Source organism: Coturnix japonica, chromosome 8 (assembly GCF_001577835.2).
Source record: "Coturnix japonica isolate 7356 chromosome 8, Coturnix japonica 2.1, whole genome shotgun sequence".
Classification (NCBI taxonomy): Eukaryota; Metazoa; Chordata; class Aves; order Galliformes; family Phasianidae; genus Coturnix; species Coturnix japonica.
Window position 1 is genome coordinate 18,497,658 of NC_029523.1, and position 16,720 is coordinate 18,514,377.

Sequence of the window (16,720 nt, forward strand, 5' to 3'; positions counted from 1 at the left end):
ACTCTAGTACAAATTATGAACCTACTTCTGACAAGAAGATGTTGAAAACTTTTTGGTAAAGAAACGCGCTTTCATTGAAAGCCAAAGATTAAGTCATTTTCTTTAGAATAAAGAGTATAGGTTAGCAGGCAGAGCTCAGGATTAATATTTGTTCAAGGTCAGCAATGGTTTACAATAAGCCAGCATGACCTTCTGTACACAAAGACTCGTTATCTTGGCTCCGACGCCACGACTTAACATTTACGTCTCTCCGACTCCAGCGCTGAGCAGTGAGGGTGCTGACGGCTGTGTGGCCAACTCATCACACAGCCCCGCACAGAATGTTTTTCCTCACCCTGCTCCAGCTTCATCTTACGAAAATGAGAACAGCAGCAATTCCTCACCCACCCCAAGAGGAGGAAGGCTCCCTGGGTGCGTGAGCATCCCCTGAGAGCACGCTGACACAGCTGCTGGGGACAGCAGTTTCCCTAAGCTTGGTTGAAGGGGCTGCTCTGCCACACTGAGTGCTAACAGCTGTAAGGAACAACACGAGGGCTGGGGCTCCCCGCAGTCTCCCTACCCCCTTTCTCCTTTCCCTGCCCTCCACTGAAATCCAGGCTGTGCACATCATTTACACTAGGTGCTTTTCTACTAGGCGATGGTCTGCTAGAACACCCACATGCTTCACTTGGAAAACAAAAGTGAGACCAACGTGATAATAAGGATGAAGTTTGGTAAGAAGAGAGGAGAATACACTGAAGGAGGGCAGGGTCTGCCAGAGACATTATTAATAGGTTCTACCCTTGAGCTCCAGCAGCTACTTGTTCTGCACACAGAGAAAAAGGATTAATCAAGCCTTGCACGTAAAGTTTCTTTCTGTGGTGTGCCAAAATATTTAAAGCAGTACATACAAAGTGTAAGCCTTTTTATTATACACATTCAATGTAATAATCTCATGCTACAGTTAAGGCTGGGATGACAATGAAGTAGATTACTGTGCACTATAACCAATTCAATTCCAACACGACGGGACGTGGCTTAGTCACTTCGTTCAGATTTGGTATTTGAGCTTATTTTTCTTATGCTGAGCTAAACTGTGATTTAAGAGATTTAATCAAGCTTTGGGAAATGCTTTCTTTGCTAAAGGAGGAGAAAGAACTAAAAGTCTGCACCTGGCAACCCTAATGATTTCCAATTTTCAGCTCATTTTGCTTCCTGCTTAGTGGAAATTCACCTTAGCAAATAATTGTTCCCTAAGATCACCAGGGCTGAAAGGATGACAACACATAAGAGGAACAAGCTTTAAGCAAACAAGCGAAGCTGGAGGATTGAGTAGAGGCTACTGAAGAACAGCAGTTCCTGCTGATCCCTCCTACACCAGTTCCCAAAGGGCCGAGCAGCAGACATATGATATATTTTCTTAAATCAAATAATTACAGTAAATGCATGGGAAACAGTGAAAGTGAATACTGGGTCAAAGCTGTAGGTCACTAGCAATATATAGCTTAAACACAGGAAGGTTGCTGCAGTTTCTTTATGCTGCTGCCCTAGACTTGAAGGCAAACAGAACTATACCCAGCACCACACCTTGCTGATCAGAGCTTTGCTCCTGAGGGCTTCAAGGGTGTTCTGTGCCTCTCGGGCACAGAGGGGCATTTTCCCTACAGCTAGAACTTACAGTGTAGGATCTGCAAAATGCAGGTACCTCATGAGAGCCTTCTTCACTATCAGCCGCTTACAATTAAAAATCTCTTTTGAAATCTGTTACTGTGCACAGACCACACCTGATTGCTCTCTTTCCTTTGATAGTACAGTACAGGGATGAATTCTACCTCCCTAAAGGAAAACAGAGCTCAAGTTATGACTCAGCCCCTGCATTCAGGTACACCCTCGGGCACACGACAGCCTGGAGGTAGGGCAACATCAGTTTTAAGTCATGAGATTCAGGACAGCATCAGCATTCAAACACTACCCAGATCTACAGAGAAGAAGTACAGCAAGTAGTATAAATGCCACACAAGTAAAACAGAGATGCACACATTCTTTGCCGCTTTGAAAGACACTACAGTATTTGTCAGCAAATATTTTAGAAGTACCAAATATGAATGTCATGAAAACAAAGCCTTACAAATAGAGAATGCATCACTTATGCAGAGTGACGATAGAATTTAAAACCAAAGGAGAGTTCAAGTTCCTCTGAAGTGCAGCCTCCTCCTCCTTATCCAACTAAAAGTAACTCTATGAGTAATTCTTCTAATACGTAACTTGCATTTTACAGGACATCATCAGAAACCCCAGGGGGTGATGAACATAAAGATCGGGGGGAAAAAAAATGACATAGGAACATTTGCTACCACAAGAAGAGTTTAACATCCATCCCAAGTCCAAGTATGCATTTTTTAAACAAGTAATTACAGCAGTAACAACCACATTGCTTTAGTTTCTGATTAGACCGGATTACTCATAACTTAAAATTTCCAGATTTGTTAATGGCCATAACAGAAGTCACTGCAGCACGTTACTGTGATATAAATACTAAATACTGATATAATTTGGAGCTTTTTTGCAGGTGTCATTACAAAGTCCAGTTCCAGGCTAAAATTAGCAAGCATTTTATCACTGCGATGCAGGACATTGGCACACCTGTAGTCTAGAGACAGCTTGGCTTCAGTAATTATAGGAATAAAAATAGGAGAAAAGTCATTAATCTAGACTTCAGCAGTCCCTAATGGTGAAAGCAGTAACATGGAGCCATTTTCACCACTGCTCACAAGCAGAGATTGAAAAGCAAAAGGAAAAGATAGCAGCTGAATCCTCTTCTATCTGCAGCAGTGATTCAAACCATGCAGACTTGAGGTAATGAGATGTCTGTGGTGGGTAAGGGAGTTTAGATGCCTCCATCATTTGCCCTTCAAATAGTTCTCTGTACCAAGACCAGAGACGCAACAAATGCAGTCCTTCTCCTTTACAAGGCTAAACCCATAGCAGGGCAATCTCCTCATCTTGAAACACTTAGCTTCACAAAAAGAAAAAGAAAACACATAGTAGATGACCTGAAGATTATCGTTTACAGTTTTATGGCAACCTCAAATACTATTAAAATGAAACAACTTCTATTCCCTTCTTGCTTGGAAGAGACTGGGACCATTCCATGTGTGGTTGTGGACTGCTTCAGTATTATCCAACTGCATAAACGAAACTAGTGTCAAAATTAAGTTTTAAATGGCTTGAGGTTTATAGGAATTAAAGAAGGAAAAATTAAATTTGAAACTCTGCTTGTTTACTAGCACTAATTAAATATGCCAGATTTCTGGGCAAGCTTCCGAGCCTGTGGCTACTACGTTACTGGCTTGTAAAACAGTCAACAAGTACATGAGTACAAAGCACAAATACAATAACAGAGATTTCGTGTGCAGTCCTGCCCATAGTTTGTAAAGGAAAAAAATGTATTGGAAACAATCTGCAACTATAAAGACCTGTGCTAAGCCTCTAGACTCTATTAGTAACATAAAAAAGGGACCGAGTCTACAAAGGCTGCTTTTGCAGAGAACAGCATTGAAAAAAGCCATCAGAGAGGTAAGAAGCAGTAAGAACAACCCAAATGAACAGGAAGCTTTAAAAGATGTGTGACGTTTCCTTCTTTCAATGTGAACTGCTGGGTTCTGCTCTGGAAGTATTTTGCTATTAAAAATAAAAGGGAGGTTTTGTACTTAACAGAAGCGGTGGGTCTGATTATTCACACTAACAAACAGAAACTCCTCACAAATGGTAGATTTTGTGATTATGTTGGAATGCACCAAAAATATGTTTATAATAAAAAGCCCTAAATTCACATCTGATGCACGGCAAGGACAGTATCACAACAGCATGTCCGTTTAGATGATAAACTCTTAAGGCAGGTACTATCTTTGCACTAGATCATTTAAGACCTAGAAAGCCAAGAGCTCGCAGCCTATGAGCACACTGTAAAGCCATTAAGGAACAAACTACAGCCAACTTCAGCTGAAAGGCAGGCTCTGGTAGCTGCTCAGCCAGGCACGCAGGTAAAATGAAGCAGAACAGAACGTAACGTTACCTGTCCCAGTCACAGGTGGTGCAAGAGATCACAGAATTACAGAATCACCCAGAATCACAGAATTGCAGGGGTTGGAAGGGACCTCTAGAGATCATCGAGTCCAACCCCCCTGCCAAAGCAGGCTCCCTACACCATGTCGCACAGGTAGGCGTCCAGGCGGGTCTTAAATATCTCCAGAAAAGGAGACTCCACCACCTCCCTGGGCAGATGGGGAGATGGGGGACAGAAGAACCCGCAGCCTATAAGCTGTTCTTTGCACATCCTTCTTTCAGGAAATGCTTCCAATTTATTTTCAGGATCTCCAGAGAAGTAGCAAACAACTTTTAATGAGGAAACACTGGAGAATGATTTGCTGCCTCAACGGCTTCAAACTGAACAGCCTTGTACAGTGACTCAAGTTAATGTATGTTCCCACTGTACAGTAGCCTCGCTCAACTGCGAGGAAACCAGGAATTATGCTTCAATAAAAACTCAGCCACACAAATATTCTGCTATAAAAACAAGGCATAAACATCCAACTCCCCGACTTCCAGAATCACGTACATGAGGCAGAGGGAAACGATATAAAAGTAACAAGGTTTTTGTTTATATCTCGGATTTACAAGAGGAATTCCAGAAACGAAGTTCTTCCACAGAGGCACTGAATTAATTAGCCCGCAGAGCGCGCTTTATTTGTATTTGGATCTCTGACGTACATTGATTCGACCAAAAACAACAACTACACAACGGACACACAGAAAACCATTTGCTAAGCCTTCTCTATGCCCAGGCACAGCTTAAAGCTTTCAAATACAATCTCATGGGCTCTTCCTCACATGCAAATGATACTTTATAGCATATACAAAATATGCATGCTTTCAATTAAAAGCATGACCAGATCGATTGGATCACACAATCTCACAAAGCAGCCAAAAATCAAATACAAACTGAAGCCTTGAAGCAATTTCTGGAAGTATAAACTGTACAGTGTAGCAGTTCTATTTCTGGTAAGAAGAATCACCTCTCCTTTCAAAGTGCATTCTTAAAAACACACTGTTGGTTCAGCAGGGAACCAGTTCCATTAATAAAAGACACTCCAAAATCAATCAGAAATGTTCTCTGGGGCAAAGCTCGGCTTATCGAGTCAGCACGTAATGCTCATGTAACAGGAGAACACTTGCTTCTTACTGTTTGAAAGTTCTAATCTCAGTTTTGGGTCTGCCTCAACTAACTGGCTGACATAATTAGTTCCTGAGAGGTGTGAATGGAGGATTGATTCTGACTGTGACAAACAGTAACAGTGAGGGAGATGTTACTGCTTAGGGTCATGAAGACGACTACTGAGAACAGTTTCTCATCCATTTTTTTCCTCCACTGTATTTTGATCCACATCAGTACAAATCACCTCTGGTTGTCCTTCAACCAGAAACCGCCTCCTCACATTCAACACATTCATTTATGTGCATGATCTTTGAGGTCAGTATTTAACAGAGCACTATCACCTTTTACATTACCACAATCCATGGTTCAGAAAGAATCAAATCTTCACGCACAAAGATAAACATCACCTTTTCTCCTTTATCCGGGGTAATGCAGATCCGAGGAAGCCCTGGCAATAGTACTGCGCTGGCTCCAGGGCTGGCTCCCAACGAGTGCCCCCAGCTCCTCCTTGCGTGGGAGCTGCACCAACGCCCACTACACGCTGCCAGGCAGCCCTGGCAGCAGCACAGATGCTTGTATGTTAGCTCAGGTGCAGTGCCAGACTCAAGGCAGTATTTGTAAAACCAGGTCACATGCAGGCAAGGAACCACCTATCTGCAAATTTCACAGCGTGCACTCAGGAATAGCGGCTTGTTAAGAGGAAACAAATCGTATTTCATTTTTCACTGTGTGTCCTGTGAAAAACTGAAGAACAAATAGCATTATACACGACAATACGTTTGAATATTACTGGGGTCTGACGGATGAAACAACTGACGTGCTGAAACTGAAAATCTGGGGATAAACATGATCTGTAGCTCACACTGCATGCAATGTTACACCAGCTGCTTCCTGCAGATTGTTTTAGCAAGCACTAAACGCAGGAAAGACAACAGTTCATACCCCATACCCAGAGCAGCATTTTACATTTACATTACTGACATAAACATTCATGAGTTATGCCTGTAAGAGGCTGGAGAAGTAATATTGTGTTTATTTTAAAAAGTGAAGAAATTATGAGAGACAAATATGAAACACGCTTCTTGAGGCCACAAAGGCGAGTAAGTAGAAGCCAGATCTCTTTGTGCATTACTTACAAGATATCGTTAATGCTAAGAGGTAATAGCATATCAATTGACATGGTATTTTTCAACCCTTCCAGCATCACATGCATGAAGACAAGAATTATACTGCTGTGAACAGAAAGGTACCTTATTTCAATGGTTTTCTACAACTATCAAACATCAATGTTTCTATTTTACTGCTCTTTCTTCTTTTTTACCTCAAAGACAAGAGTACATCACTGACATGAAAGGTCAGACAACATTGCTGCAAATCCTTCAGATCAACAGATGTCCAGAATGTAACAAATCATTTTAAACCTCATGCACAAGGTTATACCTGACACATCGGAAGGCCCATAATCTACATAACAACTCCAATATCATCAGGTCCCTTCCAACCCAGGTCATTCTGTGATCATAATCCCTTCCTCTCAGCAGATAAATACTAAGAAAAAATGATAAAGTTTTGGGTTCTTGTGTTTTTGCTTTTTATTTTCTTCAGGCTGTTTCCTTCACATAGCAATGGAAATCAGAACACACAGAAACCTGCATTCTAGAGCTATGCTACTACAGCACAGATCTAAAACAAATGCATTCAGGAGAGGTGTTCCTTAAATCTCAAACATATACTACCTTCAAAAACAGCAGGATACAGAAAAACAAAACAGCAAGCATTAATTTGGCTCAGCGATCCATTCCCTCAATAACCAGGGGCTACCTTTAACCACATCGATTTAACAAAGGAATCTAAATTGTGTAAATCTACGTCTCAATTAACATTTTGTTTAGGAAGAGTTATGGAACAGAAACTGAATGTAATCATTTGCTTGCACAGTGGCTCCAGAGGTCTGGGAGGGAGCTCATGAAGAATGAAACTCAATGTGGGAATGGTCCATTATTCTTTCAATAGCGTCTGGTGCTGCAAATTGTGTGTGTGCATACTTTCCTACTTGAAAAGCTTAGGTCTTCAGTAGCTTCTTGGTCTGGGAAAATGGCAGGCACCCAAATGCTAACACAGGGATCTAGGAAAGAAATCTACCTGAAGAACAATATTTTTCAAGTGGCTTTAGAAGTGAAAAATGGCCATAAAGAGAAGTCTCACACTCAAGGGATTTTATTCCTTCTGTCTGGCTGCTGTTCGTCAGGTGCCATTCCCTGCACACATCCCCAGCACATTCTAATGCAAGAATGGAGAGGGCCTCTCTGAAAATAATCATACTTGCTGAAAGACCTGCCCTGCATAAATATCTCTAACAAGAGTACAAACAGAAATCAGCCTTCTTACCCAATACTTCAGCTGAAATTTATGGCACTGCTGGCCGTGATTCTGTTATTACTGTTCTACCTGGCGAAGGCTCAAAGTCACAGAACTGGGAATTTCAGAGGTATTTTCAGCAATGCAGTACTCACTGGGGGGTAGTGGTGGGATGGGGAGGGGGAAAAACAACAGAAAAAACATACCTAGTTCTATTAATGTTGTGCCAATGCGTGAGTGAACAAAGCTACATAATACATGCATCTGCATACATGTGTTCGCGCACACCATAGAGACAGGACAGAGAGAAGTTAGGGACAGGCACGGCCTCTGAAATGATATTTAATGCTACAGCTTGGGAATAATAAAGCAAGAAAAAAAATCAAAGGGAATACTGAAAAAACAGCCTCTTGTGCTCTTGCAAATATCACCAGCTGCTGCAAGATTTATATGCAGAAAAACTAGAAGTTCAGCTTTAACTCGAATTTCCCTCATTTTCTTACTCACTTGCTTCCAAGACTTGGAGTTTAATTAAAGTCCATCAACCACAAATTATTCCTTTAAAATTCTATACATATTGACTGAATCAGATTAGAAAAATACAGCTTATGGATGTTCCCCAGAACCCCCCTCTTTACAAAGAAGGAAAAAAAATATGAGATGAAGGATTTTAAGATCATCCACCAAAGCAGAACGAATAGTTATTGCTGGCCAATGCATAAGTGTATGCAGCTACAAGCAAATTACACTGAAAATGAGTAATTGTGCTAGATACAGCATTCTGCATTGACAGTTTGCACATCAAGGACCAATTGCCACTTTCTCACAATTTCTAACATGACAGTGTGTATTTGGTGACTGAGGAAGCGGAGAGTCTTATAAGAAATCTCCAAGACAACTGGCTAAGAAGTTTTACTGCTTGTAAAAGGGATCTCTATCTAATCTTCTTTAGCTGGAGAAATGGTGCAATAAATTCGCTGAAGAGAAAAGAAGGATTTAAAGCCAGGGAAAATTAGGATTTTTCAAAGCTGAAATGTAGAGGACATGGTGCCCTTAGGAACAGATCCCTGCTATTTACTCGATCTACTGGAAGAACTCCCGTGGAGCATGTCTTAGCAAGAGAAAGGAAAGCTTGCTATGCTCTTCATTTCCTGTGTAATTCCAGAAACTGCCAGCACAATGCTGTTTGGGGAGAACCACACAACGGCTATTCAAGAGGGAATTCAGCATTGTATTCTGAATGAATGGAAACACTTTGAAAGATATATACTTGCTGCAAGTAAAGTAAGAAGGCAAACCCAGTAAAGATCCCGGGCACACATACACCTCCAAGTAGTTCATTGCATATTCTCACTCTTTCCGCTGAGACTTACACAACATTCTTAGCGTTGCTAATTGCAATAAATCACCCAAGCTGGAGCTCACACTAGCTACGAGTAAATGTAATAAAACAGCATTAAAAAAAAAATTATGCAACTACAGTTCGACTGACACCAATAGCCATTTGCACAGAGAGATGATCGTTTGTGTGACCAGAATGAAGGGAAGGCTCTTCTAAGTCCGGGTTTTTTCACATGATCTAGATGAATAGGTTCCTTATGAAATTTCTATGGATGTTTGCCTCCAGCCCACTGCTGAAATCTTCCGCTAAGCATGATTATATAAAAGATTAAAATGCAGACAAAAACCCAGCAATGCTGTACGGTAAGCAAACCACAACCATAAGCACTAGTTGAGCTCAGGAATCAGGGCCTCAGCCCCAAGCAGAATCAGAACTTTTAACTGAAGAGGAACAGTCACATGCCTCATTTCACCCTTACTTTGCTTTAAACTAGGCTGTTTCCTCCCCCCAGTATTCCACATTGGCTGATAAATTCCCCAACGGCGGGTGTTAACTAACTCCGCATTCCAGTCTGCTCTGCGTCATGGAGTTCCACATCCCGCTGATGAGGAACACATGGCTGACATGTGGTGGGGAGAGCCTGACAGCACTCACACAAGTAGGGATAACTCCTCTGACCTTTGGCTTTTCTTCTCTGTACCATCCCAGCCACACAATAAGGACTCTGTGCCCCTCTGTGGCTTCCTGGTCATTCTGGGGATGCTGGACACAAGGTGAAGCCCTAAAATTTCAACACGCAGCTACACAATGCCTCTCTAAATATACACTACGGCTGAAAACATATGTTGAGAGCAAAACATGGATCGCTCTGTGCCTCTCCTCTAACCAGACCATCCATAGGAACTTCTACACCATAGAGATAACATCTAGATCAATGGGGATAAATACGTCACTAAAAGAACCAGCAGTGGCTACGTTTCCTTCCTTTCTGCACTGCGGTGCTAAAATTGCACGGTGGCAGCTGTATCAAAATATTAAGTTTTGGGTTTTTTTTTTTCTTTTTAAATGAACAGAACATTCGTCATCTTTTCAAGATCCAAGCTCCTTTCAGAATAACACTGAGATGCAACTTCAGTATTATCCAACCTGATGACTCATAGAAAGCACTACATTCACAGAGTCACACGCACTCTACAGCGTCCAAACAACGCGGCCGTCTCTTCCTCCTCGGAAACCTTCAGAAAGTAAAACTGAGTCATGGGCTAAATGCTGGTTCGAGACCTCAGCATCACACAGATGACTAATGACAAGCCACACAACATGCATTTACTCACATTTAGAAACCAAATGCTGAGCTTTGTGCTCTCTGCTTTTAGTCCTACACTTAGCGTCAAGAATCCTGCAGTAAAATTTAACCCATTGCCAATAACTCTTTCTATAGCTAAATTCAATAAATTCAGCAAATAAAAGCACTAAAACTAACATTTCCCTGGTATTTGGATAAATCCATTATAGAAACAACACATCATTTAAGAAATACTCAGTTTCTGAAGTTGAAGGCTACACTCATCCCCAACGTACCTGCAGAAAAAGCAGAGTTGAAATGCATAATAATAAAGGCCAACTTCCTATGAAAACAAATGCCTTTTAGGTTACAACAGTTACTTCTAGTAACCTGAGAAACTTCTCAACAGGCAAACAGGACCTCCAAGGGCATCTTTGGAACATCTATACCCAACTTATGCCTCAAAAACTCACAGGCCGGTATTTATACCGAAGCATTCAGCAGAGTCATCTTTTGTAAAGAAATACGATTAAAGCTATGCCATTTTTAAAAGCATGGTTATAATCTGAGAAGTTAGTGTGTAAAAATCACACTCTCTTATTCAATAGGGCCAGCCCTCCTGTTTTGACTCAGAGTCAGATCTGCTTGCTTTACTGGCGAAAATAACTTTTTACAACTTCTAAAATTCCTACTAGTGCTGTGAAACCAATTCAGTTCTGAGAAGGAGAGCCAGACTCTAATCTGGCTCGTGCATCTGCAGGAGGATGATTACCCAAATGTACACATGCAATTCCTGTTTCTGTGTTGGAAGAGCCAAAAGCAAACATGACTTAATTTCTGATTATAAGCATTCATCAGAAAAAGAAGATATTATTTATGAAAAGAGTGGATATGAAATAATTGCAAGAATAGACCTGGATTAACAGCAAAGACATTAAGATCCACACATCGCTTTTACAAAGTCACGTTTTAGAGATAAGAGAAATATCCAACATCTTTCCATGGTGTTCCTTAAAACATCAGTTGAATGCAAAGAAACCCCCTAAGTTTTCTACTAATGAAAACTATCATATTTTTCCCAACACGGGAGCAACACCAAAGCCACCGTACACATCGTAATCTTGTAGACAGCCAAACCCAGTTAAAAGTTATTGCTGCCTGCTCTGCCCTGACTTTTTCCTCTGGGTTCCCTACTGAGCTGGGTTATCATCACCGTCCTTTCAGATCTGCCAGAGTTATTGTTTGTGGGACCACTCCCTAAAGCACAATGCAGAACAGAACAGGTTATCAAAGTCTTGCTTTTCTATTTATTAGAAGTAATCCACCTCATTCTGACACATGACTGACGAAGTACTCAATCTAGAAGAACATCTGCCCACTATCTCGTTTAGGATGCTTTACACAATGGGAAATCTGCTTCTATCTGTGGTGTTCCCATCCTTCCTTGTGGAACTATATCCGACAAGAAAAAAACAAATGAGCCACCGCAAGGGCAGCAGAGCATTTCAGAGATGCCATTTTCCCAAAGAGGGCAGCTGCAGAACAGAAAACCTTAGGAAGCTGCTGAGTTTATGTATGATCTGCTTATTTAAGGCAAATTATCAGCAGAAAAGGAGGCAATATCCCAAGGCAACTGAAAGGAAATCAAGTGTATCAAAGCTATTTCGGAACTCCCATTACCTACACACTTGGCAATGCGGACATCCAGTGTTATACTACACTGTTCATTTTTAGTCTCCTGATGCAAGAGGAAGGGGAAGAAAAGCCTCACTCCTGTCTTACCCTCCCTCCTGCTTTTTACTAAACTATCTTAAAAACAGATCTGCATTGTTACTTCAAGGTTACTAATGTTAGTACTACATATATTTATAGATGAGGTATTCCTTTCTGTCTGAAGCACATGAGGTAATAAGTAGCTGGAATTGTCACGGTGATTTATTAACATATTCTCTAGGAGAAGCCCTGCACCTGCGTCTGTGCAGATGGAACACCCACGAAGACTGAACTCACCCTTACACAGCCCACAATATCTTAAAAGGAAATGCTCCAAATTTAGACCTGTTCCAACAGGTGTCTTTTACTGTCTCGCTTTGCACGACCATAAATATCAGAGGTGGAGTAAAAAGTTCCTGCCCATTGTAATCGTGCTTTGAAAACAAATACTTTTGCCCCATCTCTCTCTGAAAACAAAAAAGGCAGCTATGGAATTCTCATCATTTCCTCACTCCTTCATTCTGCCAAGCCCTAACTCAGAGATGTCACCAGCAACACTAGGCTCCAGGGATGAGCACACAGCTTTCTTTTTTCCTCTTCAAAGAGCCCTCAACTGGCTCTGAAACCTCCCCATACTGTATTTGTATTTCTTTCACTATCGTCTTGCAGCTATTTGCCTGAGTGAATGACATGCACAGGCTGTTCAGGGCTGTTTATAAGCTCTCATTACCCAAACAGGAACCATTCCATTCAAAAAGCCTTCATGAGCAGTGTTAGTCTCTCCAGGCACTATCAATAAATGTGCCTCTCAGCCCATCCTAATGCACACAAAATGTGCCTGAATGGACATATCTGATGCTGTTTTGCCTTTAGTATACTACAGGAAGGATGCTACCTGTAAGACCTGTCATCAAGATGATGGCAAGAACAGAGAAAAAAAGGATAAGTAAATGATGAACAGAAAGCTTCTGCCAAGCTTGCTCTGACGATCAAAGGAGAAAACCAAACCTTTCTCTGGAGTAACATTAAGAATCATTTCTCAAAACCAAAGCAGCTATTTGCAACTCACACACAAAAACAAACCAACAACCCAACGGACCAAACCAAAGCAACAAATCCTGAAAAGAAATTCTAACCAAATTGAGAAACAGAGCTGCACATCACATCCTGAACTCAGAAATCCTATTGTTTCCTTCTGTAGCGCTTCTTGTTATTACAAGAATGCCCGAGTCAAGAGCAAATAAATATTTAATACTCAACAGGTACTCAAGAGAATGTGTATTTTCCCCTGTCCCTCCTCACCAGCTGCTCTTTTATGGCAGGAAAGTGAAGAGCGTGAAATCCAATGATAGGAAGAAGGCAAAGGTCAGGAAAAAGGTTTTTCTTCAAGGATTTAAATTAGTGTTCTACAGCTTTGGATGTTTTGTCAACAGAACTTCCCTCCTGTGAGAACGGGAAGCCAAAGGTCCTTTGAACCTCTTCTGTACGGGATCTAGATTTTTACCAGTAACAAGAGTCCTCACTTTAGAGAAAAACCTCATCCTCTCTCTTCCCAACCCTTCCACCACTCCCCTCCCTGCTCCTTAAAAGCAAGAAGGGGTGGGAGAGGAAAGAAAACAAAATGAAAAGGATCTGAAAAGCAAACTGAGCACTGAAGGAGTTCTAGAGTTCATGTAACAAGACCACCATAACCCTTCAAAGAGACCATTAAAAGCAAAACAAACAAAAGCAATACCCTCAAGATGTCTATTGTATTTTACAGAGGAATGAATTGAGTGCACTGGAAATTCTCCCATCTTGCCACAACGTCTGTTATTTCATTAAAACAAAGTCCAGAGATCAAGAAACGGCCAACATGGTAGCTGAAAGTCAGTCACATCAAGTGATCCATAAAGACAAACGAGATTGGGCTTGCTCCCTTTTTCTTTTCTCCTTGCTTTACTATGATGTTTAAAAAAAGACTTCAAAGATAGTTTGAAGCGTTGCTTTTGTTTCTCACATGAGAAAGCCAGGGCTTGAGCAGGTCTAGACAACACAGTGGTTAAAACTTCATTAGCTGCCAACATTTTGTCTTCCTAGAGCTCCCACAGTTGTTGCTACCCTGGAATTGCCTCATTAGAAAATATCTGAGGATATCCATATAGTATTTTTCTTCCCTCAGAACTTCTCCAAGATGGCAGCTGTCAAACAGCACATACTAGCACCCACAGCACAGCACAGCACCCACAACAGGCTGTTTCAGAGGGCAGCAACCTCAGAGGCTCCGCCAAGTGGGTCCTGACCCAATGCTTCAGCCTGATGTTTCAAACTGCCAGGTTGTTTGAGATGTTATCCTTCAAATCTTAACACAAAATCAAGGGTTTGGCTACTTCTATGCTTCACCTGACAACTTCTACAGTATGTGCCCATATTTTATTTTTACTTTTTTTTCCTAAACTTACCACATCTTCTCTCCCTGTACTTCTAGACTATCATCTGTGAATTTTACCTGGAGGGTGGTTAACACTTTGCATTATATTTACATACGCACAGCTATCAAAGACAGAGACACAGATTTTATCACATCCACTTAGCATCAACATTACATTTACCAGATCCCAAACTGCCACATTCAATAAGGTCCGCTGAAGTCAACGTAACTGAACAGGTGTTCCTGAAGACAAAGTTTGGCCTGCAGGATAAAGCCTGATTAATTTAGCTATAGGGTAACAGGAATGAAAAACCTCTGCTGAGATGAACCTGTAAAATCAGAGGTCAGCTAAACTCACATGTGTTACAGCAATTCTTGGGTTGCTGTACTACAGACACCCGCTACCACTAGAAAGCCATAAAGAAAATCCTAAGTAGATAAGACATTCCTCCCTAGCTCAGAATAGACCCAGAGTGTTTACTCAAAACCTCATAATGCAACAGTGCTGATTTCCTGCACTGTGCAGATAACTGCCACGAATGAACAGAACACATGCCTGCAACTCAATCCAAGAAAAAAAAAATAGGTGAGAGACACTGAGGACACCCTGAGACAGGCTCTTTCCATCACAGCATTTAATATGGCTCACTCTTGGCTGCCATCATCAAGGGTAATCCTTCAACTCTGGCAGAAGAGGAGTCATCTTTCCATGGGTACATAGCATCCCCCTCGCATCTGGTAGAAGGATGTTAAAGGAAAGATTACACCTAGCAGTGAATTGTTAAAACCCAGATATTTCAAATGGCCTACAGGGTACATCAGAGGTATTTTCACAGAAGAGATTATCTGGGAGCAGACCCCAGATGTCTGCATCCTTGACTTACAAGGTCCACATGGATGGATTTGCAGCTCTCAGATGGCTGCCCCACAGGTGTCTAATCTCACAGAGGTGAAAGCCTGACTGTCAGCTTGGGACAGACAATAAAGGCTGGGCTCTGAAGGAGCCAGCAGAGCTTTCCACAGAAGATGTCAGACATTATGAATCTTAGAGAACTAAAGTCGCTGTACAGAAGAATATAAAGAGCAACAAACCATCCTTCATTCTTCTGCTAAGGGATATGAATTATACTGCACAGGAACCTCAGCTAAATCTGACACATTTAATAAATTTATCCAAATCCTCAGTGCAATTTAATGTTGGATACAACACAGATTTCTAATGAATCTTTCAAGGCCTGGAAACGCAGCTGAGGTTTCGTGTCTTATATGCAGAAGCAGTTCCATGAAACCCTGAGAGCCTATTTCAGATACTCTGAGATTACAAAGTTTCATTTATGGATTTAGGCCTATTGCTTTTGAATATCAGAATGTAAATTGCATCTGAGCTATATTAACACTGCATTCACTTCATGGAAAGTTACTTTTTCATCCATACCGTTTTCCCTGGAAGTTTTCGTAACGAAGGTACTGGACAGGTTTATTAACTGGTTGTGATGTTGTAGCAAGTAATAAGATACTGTTCACTCCCTATTCCAAACGGTCATCTTCCTCCTCCCATCTTAACCTTTCCTTAACAGTGAAGTAGGAACATTCCAAGTTCTGTTTCTATTACAGCTTACTTCTGCAGGATGGATCTTTTAATGACAAGTTCTTCATCTAGGTCAGCTTCATTAGCCATGAAGAGCAATCTTTTTCCTGTGTCATCCACTCCAATGAAGTCCCGCTGCTCCACTGAAGTTAAAATAAATAAACAAACAAACAAACAAGAATTATTTAACCCTGCCTTAATGTAGGCTGGAAAGACAAATGGATCACCAACCACCCTTGAAATATAGAACACTAAGATTCAGACTGACCCAGTAAACCAGTGAATCATAATCCTCATCATAAATCACACCACATTAGAATTTGGTAGTCTGGAGAAGTTTATGATTTCAGGTAAGAAGTATCTACTTTGCAAGTGATCTCCTGTTCAGATTTCTATTTTTGTCTGTATTTATCTGAAATCACACAAACAAATATAAAGGTATCGATTCTGAAACGTGTGTTTCCAGAAGGGTTAATGTCTTCTGTTTATAAAACAGCCAAGCAAAAGACTATTTAATTGTTACCTGTGCTACCAGGGCAATTCCCATCAGCTGCAACCAAACCAGTGACAGCACATCAACAGGGACATATTGTTTTCTACAAAGTAGAAGTTGTTTTCTACAGCTTCTGAATACAGTGGTGGAGCTTATTCTCACCTGCACCTCACAGTACCTGCCTCAGCTGGTGGCACCCATATGCTGCTCTTTAAATGAACACCAGAATGCCACGCTGTAGTTCTAACAAAAACCTCTCCCTAAATACTATTATTTTGGGCCACACTGGCAAATGCAAAAATCTCTAAAGTTCTAAGCCATAACCACACACAAGAAA

The 16,720-nt window shown here is 41.2% G+C and overlaps 1 protein-coding gene across 1 annotated transcript in view; it reads right to left on the minus strand.

The window, feature by feature from the left end:
• EIF2B3 (eukaryotic translation initiation factor 2B subunit gamma) overlaps window positions 1-16,720 on the minus strand; it is an 86,643-nt gene that overhangs the window by 49,479 nt on the left and 20,444 nt on the right. Inside the window, exon 5 of the mRNA XM_015870157.2 lies at window positions 15,922-16,033. Coding sequence (XP_015725643.1) covers window positions 15,922-16,033 — 112 coding nt within the window. The remainder of the gene's footprint in view (window positions 1-15,921; window positions 16,034-16,720) is intronic.